Source organism: Schistocerca nitens, chromosome 1, assembly GCF_023898315.1.
Source record: "Schistocerca nitens isolate TAMUIC-IGC-003100 chromosome 1, iqSchNite1.1, whole genome shotgun sequence".
In the NCBI taxonomy this organism is placed as follows: Eukaryota; Metazoa; Arthropoda; class Insecta; order Orthoptera; family Acrididae; genus Schistocerca; species Schistocerca nitens.
In genome coordinates this window covers 960114743-960127230 of record NC_064614.1, presented here as the reverse complement: position 1 = coordinate 960127230, position 12488 = coordinate 960114743, and the positions used below count along the sequence as shown (strand labels likewise).

The window sequence follows — 12488 nt, the reverse complement described above, 5'->3', positions numbered from 1 at the left end:
CAATGGAATTGATTCACAGCTGCCACCATGAGACACTGCTCCATATACTCCACCCTCCTCAGCATCCGGCACTGAAGGAAGGCCACAAGTATTGCTTCACACAGCATGATATTGTTGTTTATAGGGCACGAGAAGAGATTGTCCGTCAACTTGGTGCTTGCATGTATTTTACGTCAGGTCTAGATATCTTGCAGTGCTGACATCACAATCAAGTTCAGCACTGTCATGTGGACGATGATCTTTCAGTGTCTCTTCCTCCATATTCATGGATCCAGAGAACAGTGTGACTACAGCAGCAGCCAGAGGCTGCCATCACGGCACCACGGGATGATCCCATGGAGATTGAGCCTTCGCCTCTTCAGCCTCCTCTCATCCTACCAATGGAGCTGCACCCACCCACACCACAGCAGTCGCTGCCTGCTTCATGGCATCAGGAGGTGGATGCATACCCTTCTGGTTGTTTTCCGGGGGACATTCCTGCCAGTGCAAAAGCCGGATGGCGGGGTAGGATGTGAAGTTTGACGTCCCCTGCAGCCACAGCTTCTGGTTCAGCACTGTGCCCACACTCCTGCCTACCCTACCATTTTCATACTCCCTACATGACAACATTCAGTTGCTTTGGGGAGGGGGGGGGGGGAGGGAATGCTACAGCATAACGACAAATGACAGTACAAAAATCAAGAATGATACAGCAGAGAGGGCTGTGAGATGACGTCAGCCAATAGCATGCTGACTAGGAGAACACCATGACTGTAGCGGCATCTACATGAAGAGAATAAAAGCAACACACTGCCTAGCCGTGGCTACAATAGAATACAGGCTTGAAGACAGGCGCTAGAAGAGCCATGAATTATGAGCTTGAGCTTGCATGGAAATTGTATCTATTGAATGACATTGATTATTTGCATGTTGCCAATTGATCACAGCCCACCTTGTACATACACAAGTTAAGTATTGTCAATTTAATTACTGTAATAAACTCCATTAATATGATTTGATTGTATGTTGTCTAGCTATCTGAGAAAACTGTTTCCTAGGCAACCTCTATTACGTGAGTGGGCAGGATTCCACATAGATATGACAGTGGCCCAATGCTGAACTGCGTGGGAACATGAGGACGGGTATACTCATCTTCAAGGTTCTGATCGACCAAATTAGACCCTCACAAGCAAACCGTATTGTGCATCAAGGACATTATAACTTCTTCACAACTGCACCTGCAATCTGAGAACAAGCGGTGGACTCCCTGCAACAGTCTGTGTCATCCCAGAGCATTGGTCGGAGACAGGCAGGAGCTGGATTAGATAATTACTGTCCCTCGTGTATGCTGCTGTTAATATCACAAAACAAACAGCTGTATTTAGAGTTCTGCCATAACTGGGAAGCATGGACTGCTGACAAATGGTACTAAACTGTGTTAAGCGATAAATTGTGGTTCTGCACTGCCCCAAATGACCATCTTTGGTAAGTTGAGTATGGTGTAGAACTCCTATTCTTCCAGTGTCGCAGAGAGGCACATTGGTATTACATCTAGCATCATGGTGTGAGGAGCTATCAGGTATGACTTCAGATCATGGGTGGTAGTGATTGAGAGAACTCTGATGGTACAACACTATGTCATGGACATCATACATCCTCGTGCATTACCTTTCAGGTGACAGTATCGTGTTGTCATTTTTCAACAGAGCACAGTACTTGTCCACTCATGGCACATGTCTCTATGAACTATCTGCATGATACTGATGGTACTCCCATGTCCAGCAAGATCCCCAGATCTGTGCCTGACAAAACATGTGTGAGACCAGCTTCATGCTAGTGCCAGTATCCAGGATATCGAGGACCAGTTGCAGCAGTTGTGGGCCACCTTGCCTCAGGAGGGGATACACCTGCTATATGACATCCTTCCCAAGTAAATCAGTGTATGTATCCAGGCCATGGGGTGTGCACTGTCACTATGATGAGTAGGCTTATACTGCCAAGGTCTTTGTAAACTTGTCTCAGTTTTATGATCAATGAAATAACAACTCATATTCTCTTAACCCATAAAGCTCCATTTCATTTTCTCTTTCCCTCCTGGGTGCCTTCCCTTGTTTTTGTCAGGTGGTGATGCCTGTTTTCTGTTGAATGGTTTTTGTTGATTTTCTACTCCACAATCACTTATTTCAATATGTCCTTGGCATTTCTGGAGTTTGAAGAATGAATGATATTACTATCTTCCACAATGAAACAATTTTGGAAGATCAGATTTTGAATTTCAGTCTTCTCTCTCTGTTAGTTTCTAGTTTGGTATGACAGTGTGACTGGATAGATGACTGTGATCCATTTACTGACAGAACTTTACTTCTGAATTTATTGAATGTTTCTTGCAAGTTCTCCTTATGCTCATTTTGACTTAATTTAGCTTGTTTGTTTATGAAGAGGTTCAAATGGCTCTGAGCACTATGGGACTCAACTGCTGAGGTCATTAGTCCCCTAGAACTTAGAACTAGTTAAACCTAACTAACCTAAGGACATCACAAACATCCATGCCCGAGGCAGGATTCGAACCTGCGACCGTAGCGGTCTTGCGGTTCCAGACTGCAGTGCCTTTTACCGCACGGCCACTTCGGACGGCTTTTATGAAGAGGCTTTCTTCATTTTAATCTGCAATGAAGTGCTCTGTGATTCTATAGCAAGTTCCAAACTCAGCCATTGAACTGCTTTACGTCTTTCAATCCCTCACAACCTTCCTATGTATGTAAATGTCTAAAGTGTATTTTTCAGTACTCTAGAATTTTATCAATTGATACACCACAGATTAGTTCCCAAAGACTAATGTTTGCTGTTGACTTCTCACGTAACCTACTGCCTGTTTGCTCTCACACTTTCTGAACAAAAAAATCATCTTACTTTCTTTAATGTTTCTTTTAACACATGTTCTCACTGAGATCAATGGGTCCCAGGTTCATCTCTCAGCCAGGCTCGGGTTTTCTTTGCCTGGGGCTGGGTGTTTGTGTTGTCCTTATTATTTCATCATCATCATCATCATTTGTGAGAGTGACTAGATCGGATTGTGAAAAGAAAATGGACTGTGCAAAAATTGAGACTTTGTACGGGTGCTGATGACCGCGTTGTTGAGTGCCCCACAAACCAAACATTGTCATGTAGTCATTGATGCTCTAAGAGCTGTATTATCACTGATTCCCTCAACTATGCTAACTAATTCATATAGCTTTGGTCTGTTAGCCACTAGTAGAGCTAAAATGATAGCCTAAAACACAGTTCTTTAATTTTGACAAGTTGATGGCTTCCCTACTACAACTGCATAACCAGGAAAGTTATTTATGATATTATCCAAATTTTCTCTGTAGTGTTGTCACTATAGGTCCTGAGGGGATGGTGTAAAAGGCATCAAATTGCCATGTTCAGTTCACCTGTGATGCTTACATTCACCTACATTATTTCACATTTGTAATCTGCAGTAACATCACTAAAAAGTATTGAGTTCTTACTGTAATACCATTTCTGCCACAATTGACATCTAGCCTATTCTTCTGATACATATTCCAGTCTGATGTTATGATTTCATTGCTATACACTTCCAATTTCAGCCAGCTTTCTATTATTGTACTATGTGGACATCATTACTTTTAGTACATTAATTATTACAGTTAACAAACACCACGTCAACATTTTCACTTTCTGATATGTAAGGTTGACTGTTCTCATCTTTGATTAACATGGCTGATATTTCCTTTCCTCTAATTATGGCAAATATTTTGTCGTCGAGTCTAACCTAAAAACCCTCCAGCTCCAAACCGGAGGATTGATACACAGGATGATACAGCAGATAATGACCCGTGCTTCTACCCTATATCCAAGGCTAACTGTCTTCACCATTTCAGCCAGACTCTTAATCTGAGCATGGGTACAGAACTCTAGTGGCAGGTGTCAATTGTGTCTACATGATCTACTGCTGAAGTGAATTGCACCCATTGTGTCCATAAGCCTCTGGAGGAGTCTCTTGCACATATTGGATGAGGCCATGAGCAAATATACTAAGTGCTTGCTGAATTTCCTTCCCAGCCTATTTGTTGTTTTCCTTAGGTGTTTCAGTCCTGTCTAACACTCAACTTTGCATGATTATCAGTAACAGTCACAACAGTTAGCTTTGGATGTAGGGTGGAAGCATGGATCATTATCTGCAGTATCATAATGCCAGCCAATGCTGGCTCTGATGTGCTGTCAACAGTGAGCAACACCTCATATCTGTTGCCTAAGTGTAAGAGGACAGGCCTGTGTCCTCTACCTACAATCACCTTCTGCCAAGATACACATAAACCCACCATTGTCTGTCAGTCAATCTCAAGTGTAAATGAACTGACCAGATCATGTGCATCAGAAGGTTTAGTGATATCAGGGTTTCCAGCGGTACCACAGTTTTCACTGCAAATACCTTCTTAAAATAATGCTTAAACATCGCAGCAGCCCAAGCAACAGTCTGAAGTCTTGACTGTGACCAATGCAACTTCCTTCTCTTTCTGGACAGCAACCAGTTCCTCTTGCGGCCTACAATACAAGCACAGCCCCTATCCATCTCCTACCATGCAGAGCTATATAATATATAAAAGAATATCCCAACACAAACAGTTGAAGACCAACTGACAAACTACTAGCAAACCCCAACTAGGAGTTTAAAGTACATAACTGTTGAGTTGCAAGCAGTACATAGTTTCAGTACTGAAGTTACAATCTACAAAGAATAAAAACATGAAATAAAAATGAGCTCTCACTTCTTTATGTGATAGTACTGGGTTATGCAGAGTGTTGTCACTCTGACATCACCTGAATTACCATACCTTCCAGTAATGAAATATCAATAGGTCCTCTGTCAGTACCATAACTTCTTCCCAAGCTACACAAGTCTAATTATCTTGACTGCCAATTTTTGCTATCTTTGGGCCAACAGTGAACAAAACTCTGCATGCACAGCTCAGTCTTGTACAAATGCACATATTTCATTAATTATTTGTAGTCTTAATCTTTAATGATACAAAGAGCATTCATTGCCCTATTTCTCTCTGTCTTTCAGTACCTAAATGTACTTCTCTTAGCCTTTTTCTCTTAATGTAAGAATTGACTCAAAAATTCTGAAAGCTCAAGATTTGACATCTGTTTCTTGCTCTGTGTGTGTGGTAACACTTCACTTGTAATTTGTTTTGGCTGTTGATATTCAGGTGCTTCTTACATCTTTCACACCTCATTGATGCTGTTGTTGGAACATTAGGGGCTTATATTTCACAAATAATTTCAATTAAACACACACCAGTGGTGACAAAGTTAGACAGTGTTTACCAGTGGCTATACAAGTTTTACTTTTTCTACAGAACTATTGATCACCTTCAAATCCCTTCTTAAAATAATGCATAAACAAATTTTGAAATAGCACTAGTTCAAACATAACTATGTAAACTTTATGATATATGTGACAGTTTCCACAAATATTAAAGCTACAAGCCAATAGGGCAGATTTTTTGTTACATAAGAACAATCATAATAACCATAGTGTGAAAATCTGGCTTATAAATTTCTCTTCCTGTTTATATTGTAGTGGTTTTCTTAGCAGTGAGATTGATACAGGTCAAACACTGTTCTACATTAAGATTAATGGAATATGCTACTCCATGGAAAAATAGCCTGAATGAATCTGAACTCAGAGAACACGTAGAACCGTGTACCACAATAAGTGACCAAACTTCCATCTAGGTAAGGTCTCAGTAGCAAGCACCCTCTCCCCTTCTGCACCACTGAAAACGTCAGTATTACACCAAGTGGGGCACTAAGAAAGAATATTTGAAGTGGAAACATAAAAGCAAGTGCAACAATGACTCATTGATAACAAAGAGCACAACGCCACATCTGAATGTGACTGAATGACTGGTCTGCAGGAAATAATTTTGGTATGTTCTTACATTTTATCTCATTAGATGGAATGCTTCTATGGCAATGATGTATTTATGAAACCAGCAGATAGAAACATATTTGAGATGGCAGGCTTTCTCAGTGAATGTTGATGATAAAATCTTCTCAGGTTGACAGCCGAGTCAGTGTGTTGTTCTCCGACAATGTTTCAGCAAGTTTCTTACTTGCCATCTTCAGACAAAGATGGCAACTGAGAAACTTGCTGAAATGTTGCCAGAGAATTATGCATTGACTCGGCTGTCTACCTGAGAAGATTTTATCAACAGTAGATAGAAGCACGGTTACACAATAACAATGTGACCACAATGTGAAATGTTTGACATCTTGTCTGCCTCACTGTGACAGACGATACATCGTTTTTCACAGTGTGGGCTCAGTGCTGGTATGAATTAGTCTGAGAAGATGAGCTGGTACAATACACAATGACATGCAAAACTTAAGGACAAAACTAACCATTGCAAGATGTGTCAGTTTCATGTAATACAGCTCAATGAAACATGGACCATACATAGAAAGAACTACTACAGTACAATGATCAGAAATGATACTTTTATTCAAAGACAATAATTACACTGAAGTCACTGATTTACTACAGTTCTCTGGTTGTTCATAGCAAGTGTTTTCATCATGAATGGGAGTGTATTGTGTCTAACATGCTCCCATGCAGTGGTTTGGAATGCTCTCGATGCACTTAAATCAATGCTGTGAGCAGTACCAAATGCCTGGTCTTCACTCATAACACTTCATTCTCCTTCCAGTTTCCAGATGAATTTTCCCTGTGTGAAGTCATCCAAGTGTTGTCTCTGGACCATACTGCAATGAAGAACACAACCACTGTGCATTGTAACTGCTCACTGATTGACAAACACTGTCTTTTCCCATTACTTAAACTGCTTCATATTGCAGGCCCAGCCCCATTTGGCCTATAGTCATGCTGACCTCGCACCATGTGACATCCATTCATCTTTCTTTGTGTAACTGCTCTGGCACTTTTTCGTTTCCACTGAGCTATTAATATGTTATGGTATTTTATCAATCTGATTCTTGAACTTTGCAGCACAGTGTGCTGTAGACCTGACTGGTGCAATTGTGGCAGACCCTGTAGTTCATAAGCCACAAATGTCTCAGACTAAAACAAGTTTTTGAATACTGTCATTGCCCTGCTGAGTGGCAAAAGGTAGTATTTAAGAATAAGTTCTGCTTCAGCATGTTCTACATTGATACCCACATGTTTGTTAGATTCTGCTGTGGTGAGTAGCATCTGGGATCCTGTATTTTTGAGTGTCATAGTGAGCTAGTGCCAAGTGATGGTATTTGGGACACGTATGGGTAAAAGATATGACTTTAACTTGGCATACAAAGGGAATTATCACCAGCAAGCCCTGCATCAGGAAGGTTTTAGAACTCCAGTTTCTGTCCTTCCTTCAGGCAACTGCATACATCATATCTTAGCAGGAAATTGTTCAGCCACATGGCACAACAAATGTGTGAGCCTTCTTCTAAGAATCCGAGGTAGCTCTGCATCCCAAACCTGCACATCTGCAAGAGGCAGTTCTCTCTGTGACTCTAGCAGCCCTTCACCTATTGGTGCCTCTTAGGTGGTGCTAAAAGGAGAGTATCTTGGGGGGGCTCTGTCTTAAGTAATTAAGTTCAGATTTGGTAAAACTAGTCTTCCCAAGCTGGGGCTTCCTAAGTTCTACCAGTGTTTTATAGTTGTAAGCAATGTAAGGCATTATAGTGGAACATTGTGTCATTAAGAGTTTGGGTACTAGCTTAACTGCCCAGATAACAAGTATAGTAAAGGGTATTAGGCTAGCTCTGTTACAGGTAGCTCTCTTGAGTCAACTTATATATCGATAGCTAATTGTGGGAATGAAATGGTGACTATCAGTTCCCTTCAAACACTAGCATTTTGAATGGGCCTTTGAGCAGTATTATAGTCTGCATGTAAATTGAAGAGCAAGCAGCACTTGCAGGTGGGGACAGTGTTGTTCCCTGGAAGAAAGCTACAACTACCATATAGGATGAATAATAATCAGTGTCCTATCTGGCAGTGCAGTGTTGTGATAGCACTGATTGTGTACTTGTGCATTTCTTGCATTAGTTGTATCACTTATTAATTTCTGTGGTCCACATGATGTTAAAGTATTGAGGGGAAAGTAAACACTCTGGGCCCATCTGTGCATTGTCATCACTCATTCATAAGGCTTGCTGCAAAAGGGCCGGTAAAAGCTTATGCAACAGCCTCTAGGTGTTTCTTGCGATGTAGCTGGGTAGACAGAGTGAGCACTTGCCTACTTGCACTTCAGTTTACAAACATACTTGAACACTCAATCAAACAAATATATAAGAGAGCAGTTCACATGAAAGTAAATTGTAAGATTAAGTAGTTCTCATGTTACAAAGTTTGTCCAAAGACTAAGGAATGGGACATTACGTACAGAAATCACAACCTTCCTTCAATCTGCTATGATTTTAAATGCTAAATGTCTTTGAGGTTATAATGTCCATGACAGATTTATTGTGAAGGTATTGGTTGTAGCATGAAAGGATTTCTTGCATCTTGATAGAGAAGAATTGCACCATAATGGGAGTTGGCTGGTATTTCCAGCATTAAAGACATTGTGAAGGAAGTAAGTGGTCAGCTTCAGAAGACCGCAGCATTTGTGTGAATGTGCAACAGTGGTATTCCCTGAATATGTTACAGAAGATATCATCTGCCTGGAGCTGTGGTCCTCCGTATCTTAATTTCTGAGATGTCTTAACTGCCAGCATTCTGGTCATACCATTTTTGCATATAATGGCTATGCAATATATGGTATGCATTGATATGCTGCTTGTGAAGAAGTAACCTCATGTCCACTTTAGTGTAGTGTGTTAACTACATTGGTAAAAAAAAAAAAGAAAAAAGAGCTGTTTGGTATAGTGGGTATGTGTGATTGAAAACACGAACTCTGATTCTGTGAATTCAGCACTATTTAAATCCACCATGTACTGTGATTGGAGCCTTTAACCATCCTGGTATGGAATCAAAGGGCCTATGGATATATGATTGGGGAATTTCCCTCCACTTATTTTCAAAGTAAAAGTTGGAACATCAACTATTGTTGCTGGAGGTTGGTTAACAAGTTGTCAATGAATCAAATTGCAGATAGCAGATATTTTCAATGAATGATATGTCAGATAAATGTGAAGGTTAGGGTGACAGTAGTACTTGTCATTCCTTGAAAAATAATTGCACATTTCTCAACACATGCTGGTGGATGTTGTTCTGCTGAAACATGGCAACTAGTTTTCCTGAAAGAGGACAGTATCTTGGGTCGTAAAACTTCTTTGATGTAGCTGTAATTGTTTGACTTTCATCATAATGTAGGAATTGGGATCCCATGTTACATAAAATAGTGCCACAAACATAAATCCAATTAGCAATGCGGGCTGTCCTATAGTGTGGGGAGCATCACACATATACAGCCATCATTACAGGATAGGTTGAAATGGGACTCACCTGGAATCACTAAATCACTACATCACTACATTTTATGACTCAGCATTTTGAGAAAAATGTTCATATATCCATTGCTATCTTTGTGGTATCAGGGAATTAAAGTTGACACAATTGCTTACACACTGGCAGGTCAGTTGTCAGCAGAGGACCATGAACCTTGACATAGAATGGTCAATCACATTTCAATGCTCCAGAGCACAAGCCAACACTGTGACTGAAATTATATGGTCTGTTGCCATAATGCAGACAAGGTGGCAATCATCCTAGACTGTGGTCAAATTTTTTACAGCCAAGTATATGCTCATTATCATGTACAACCCTCTTTGAATAACTAACTCGCACATCTCCAACATAAGATGAAATCTCAGGGTAAGACCACCAATAATTTCATGAAAGCTAGTCATTCTTCCTTGTTTAAACTCGTTCAAATGCTGACATTGTGCCCTTTGATGCTGAAGAGGTATACTGATATTTACTTTTATATTTTCACTTCATTCAACAGCAGTTCAGTAAATTAATTTGATGCTTCAGTTACATCAGGGACCAGTGCTGCCATACGTGCACACAATATCTGTACAGCCATAATTGCTTATTACTGGTGCACTGCTCTAAAGATCCTGTAATGTTCCTTTACATTTGTGTTATTCCTTCTTGGTGTTGCAATTTTCATGAATTGTGTAACTGTGTAATTAACATCAAACAGGACAAATACAGACACTTAAGATATAAATAATGAAGTACCTGGCTCCTGAGTCACTCTTTCTGAATGGAGTATTTTTTTGGAAGGACCACTGGAGTAAACTTTCACAAAATTATAAAATGTATTTATAAAAGCAGCAAAATTTCAACATCTGTCTTTCAAAAGTATTATTCCTTGCAGTTTTTCAGTCAAATAAATGTGAACTCCCATAGCACTGAATTTTATAAGTGAGGTTTCCATATTGTAGAGCCTAAATTCTGATGTTGATAAGTTCTTATAATTTTTACTTCATAGCATACAACTTTCAGTACTGTCCTTAAATATTGCTAACACTGACAAACAATTTGATTTTACATTAAGGTGAAAGTGTTTGTCACTTTCATAATATCCTAATAACTTTCAGCAAAATAATATCTGTGTGTTGATTCCGTTTTGAATATACCAGTCTTATTTGATACAACGTTCTTTTTCTTTCTTTCAGATACCACCAAAGAAAGTACAAAGTGTTTCTGAAAATGTTGGAGGACCAGAGGACATACAAAGAGGTCATGTCACTAAGATCAATGATTTAGGTTGTGTTACTTTTTTTACATCTGTAATCTATAAATGTGTACTGGAACCACAATTACATACAGTCTGTCTTAGAGCTAAGACAGACTGATACTGGAACACACAAAGGGAAAACTAGCCTGCTCTTAAAATTTTGGAAAGAAGACCTTAAATGTAAAAGACTCTTTAAGGGATGAAATAATGTGATTAAAATGTTATAGGGACTGAGTAAGAACATTAAATTTCTTAAAACATTTGGAAAACATAAGTACAGTAAATAAAATACATATTTTTCTATAATTGTATCTTATTTTCTTTACCCTTTTTTATTTGTTCATTTCGCTGTTTGTGTTCCCTTTGTTGTGCCACTTGGTCCATATGATTATTTCTATGTTATTCCTGTGTCCACTTTTTATATTTATAATACAGAAAATAATTACACTATTGTTTGGTATGATCTTTTAAAGGCATTATACATAAAACGCACAGTACACAAAAATTAAGGCAGGGCGAACCAGTCAGTCACCTGCAGAAGAATCCATAGTGCCTCAGTGCACATTTTCTGAACTTTAAGAGTGCGTAAGTGCTGCTAAGCATTCATCTTCATGGAGTGATAGCCTCCAGAATATCTGATTATTGTTTATGTCATCATTTTTACATCATAATCATCATCGACATCATTGTCATCACCATCATCTAATGTACTGTTATATTTGGGTTGCCATGAAGAGCTCAGTTCCTAATTTGCATTAGTAACTTAAGAACACATCACATTTTATTTATTTTTTATGGTGCTGTTGCAAAGAAAGCTCCAGGCATAAGAAAAATACTCTAATTTTCATTGTTATTGAATGAGCTATATTTAAACATCAATTTTCTATGTCTTAATGCCAATTATTGATTTATATTGCATAATATTCCCTGGACACCAGTGGTCAGAATTGATAAAGATTAAAAATGTATTGCATTTTATGGTTTATTTTTTAAGATCTGTGGACAGAGATCTCATTGAAATGTAGATACACTATAACCTCTGTTGCGTATATATCTGGTTCATTGCACAGCAGGCTTAGTGGAGGTGCACACATATTTCATTTTTATGATTACTTCATTGCATAATTTTTTGTATTTTTCAAAATAATCAAGTGTGTGTAATTGTTGACTTTATCAAAAATTTTCTTGTTATTGAAATGGATTTTACAAGCTAGGTAGTACAGTGTTTAGCTGGTTGGGCTCACAGCCAGGAGAAGTGGGGTTTAGACCCATGTCTGGCCTTCTTGATTCTGATTTTCTGTGGTATTCTGAGATACTTTCTTTTAAAAAGGTAAAACAAATTTCCTTCCCATTCTTACTTCATGTGGACTTGTACTGCACCTCTGTATGTGTGTGGTTACTATTACTGGTGCCATGTAGAGGACCCAGCGTCAATTCCTGGTACTACCAGGGAATTTTCCTTGGTGGACAACTGGAACCAGCTGCACTCGGCTTATGAGACCAACTGAGGAGCTGCTCAAAGATTTGGAAAGCTGGGCGTGGGTGGAAAAACAGATGACTTGACACAGTGACCAGTTGGTGCCACGTGATCCTCAAGGACTGAGGGTTGATTACGGAGCACTTTGTTTGTTTGTTCTTTTATGTTGCCTCTAATGATACTGTAACCAACAGAAAGATTTCTGAATTATGTTTAGTGGCTGATTTTTCTTATCTCTCTGTCTGCCATGTTCCACCACTTTAGCATGTATGTAGTACACTATCATTTGTTTAGCATACAAT

The 12488-nt window shown here is 39.2% G+C and overlaps 1 protein-coding gene across 1 annotated transcript in view; it reads left to right on the top strand.

The window, feature by feature from the left end:
* LOC126194808 (FGGY carbohydrate kinase domain-containing protein) overlaps positions 1-11015 on the top strand; it is a 134565-nt gene extending 123550 nt beyond the window's left edge. The window contains exon 10 of the mRNA XM_049933125.1: positions 10648-11015. Coding sequence (XP_049789082.1) covers positions 10648-10738 — 91 coding nt within the window. The 3' untranslated portion in view covers positions 10739-11015. The remainder of the gene's footprint in view (positions 1-10647) is intronic.
* The last annotated feature ends 1473 nt before the right edge of the window (positions 11016-12488 follow it).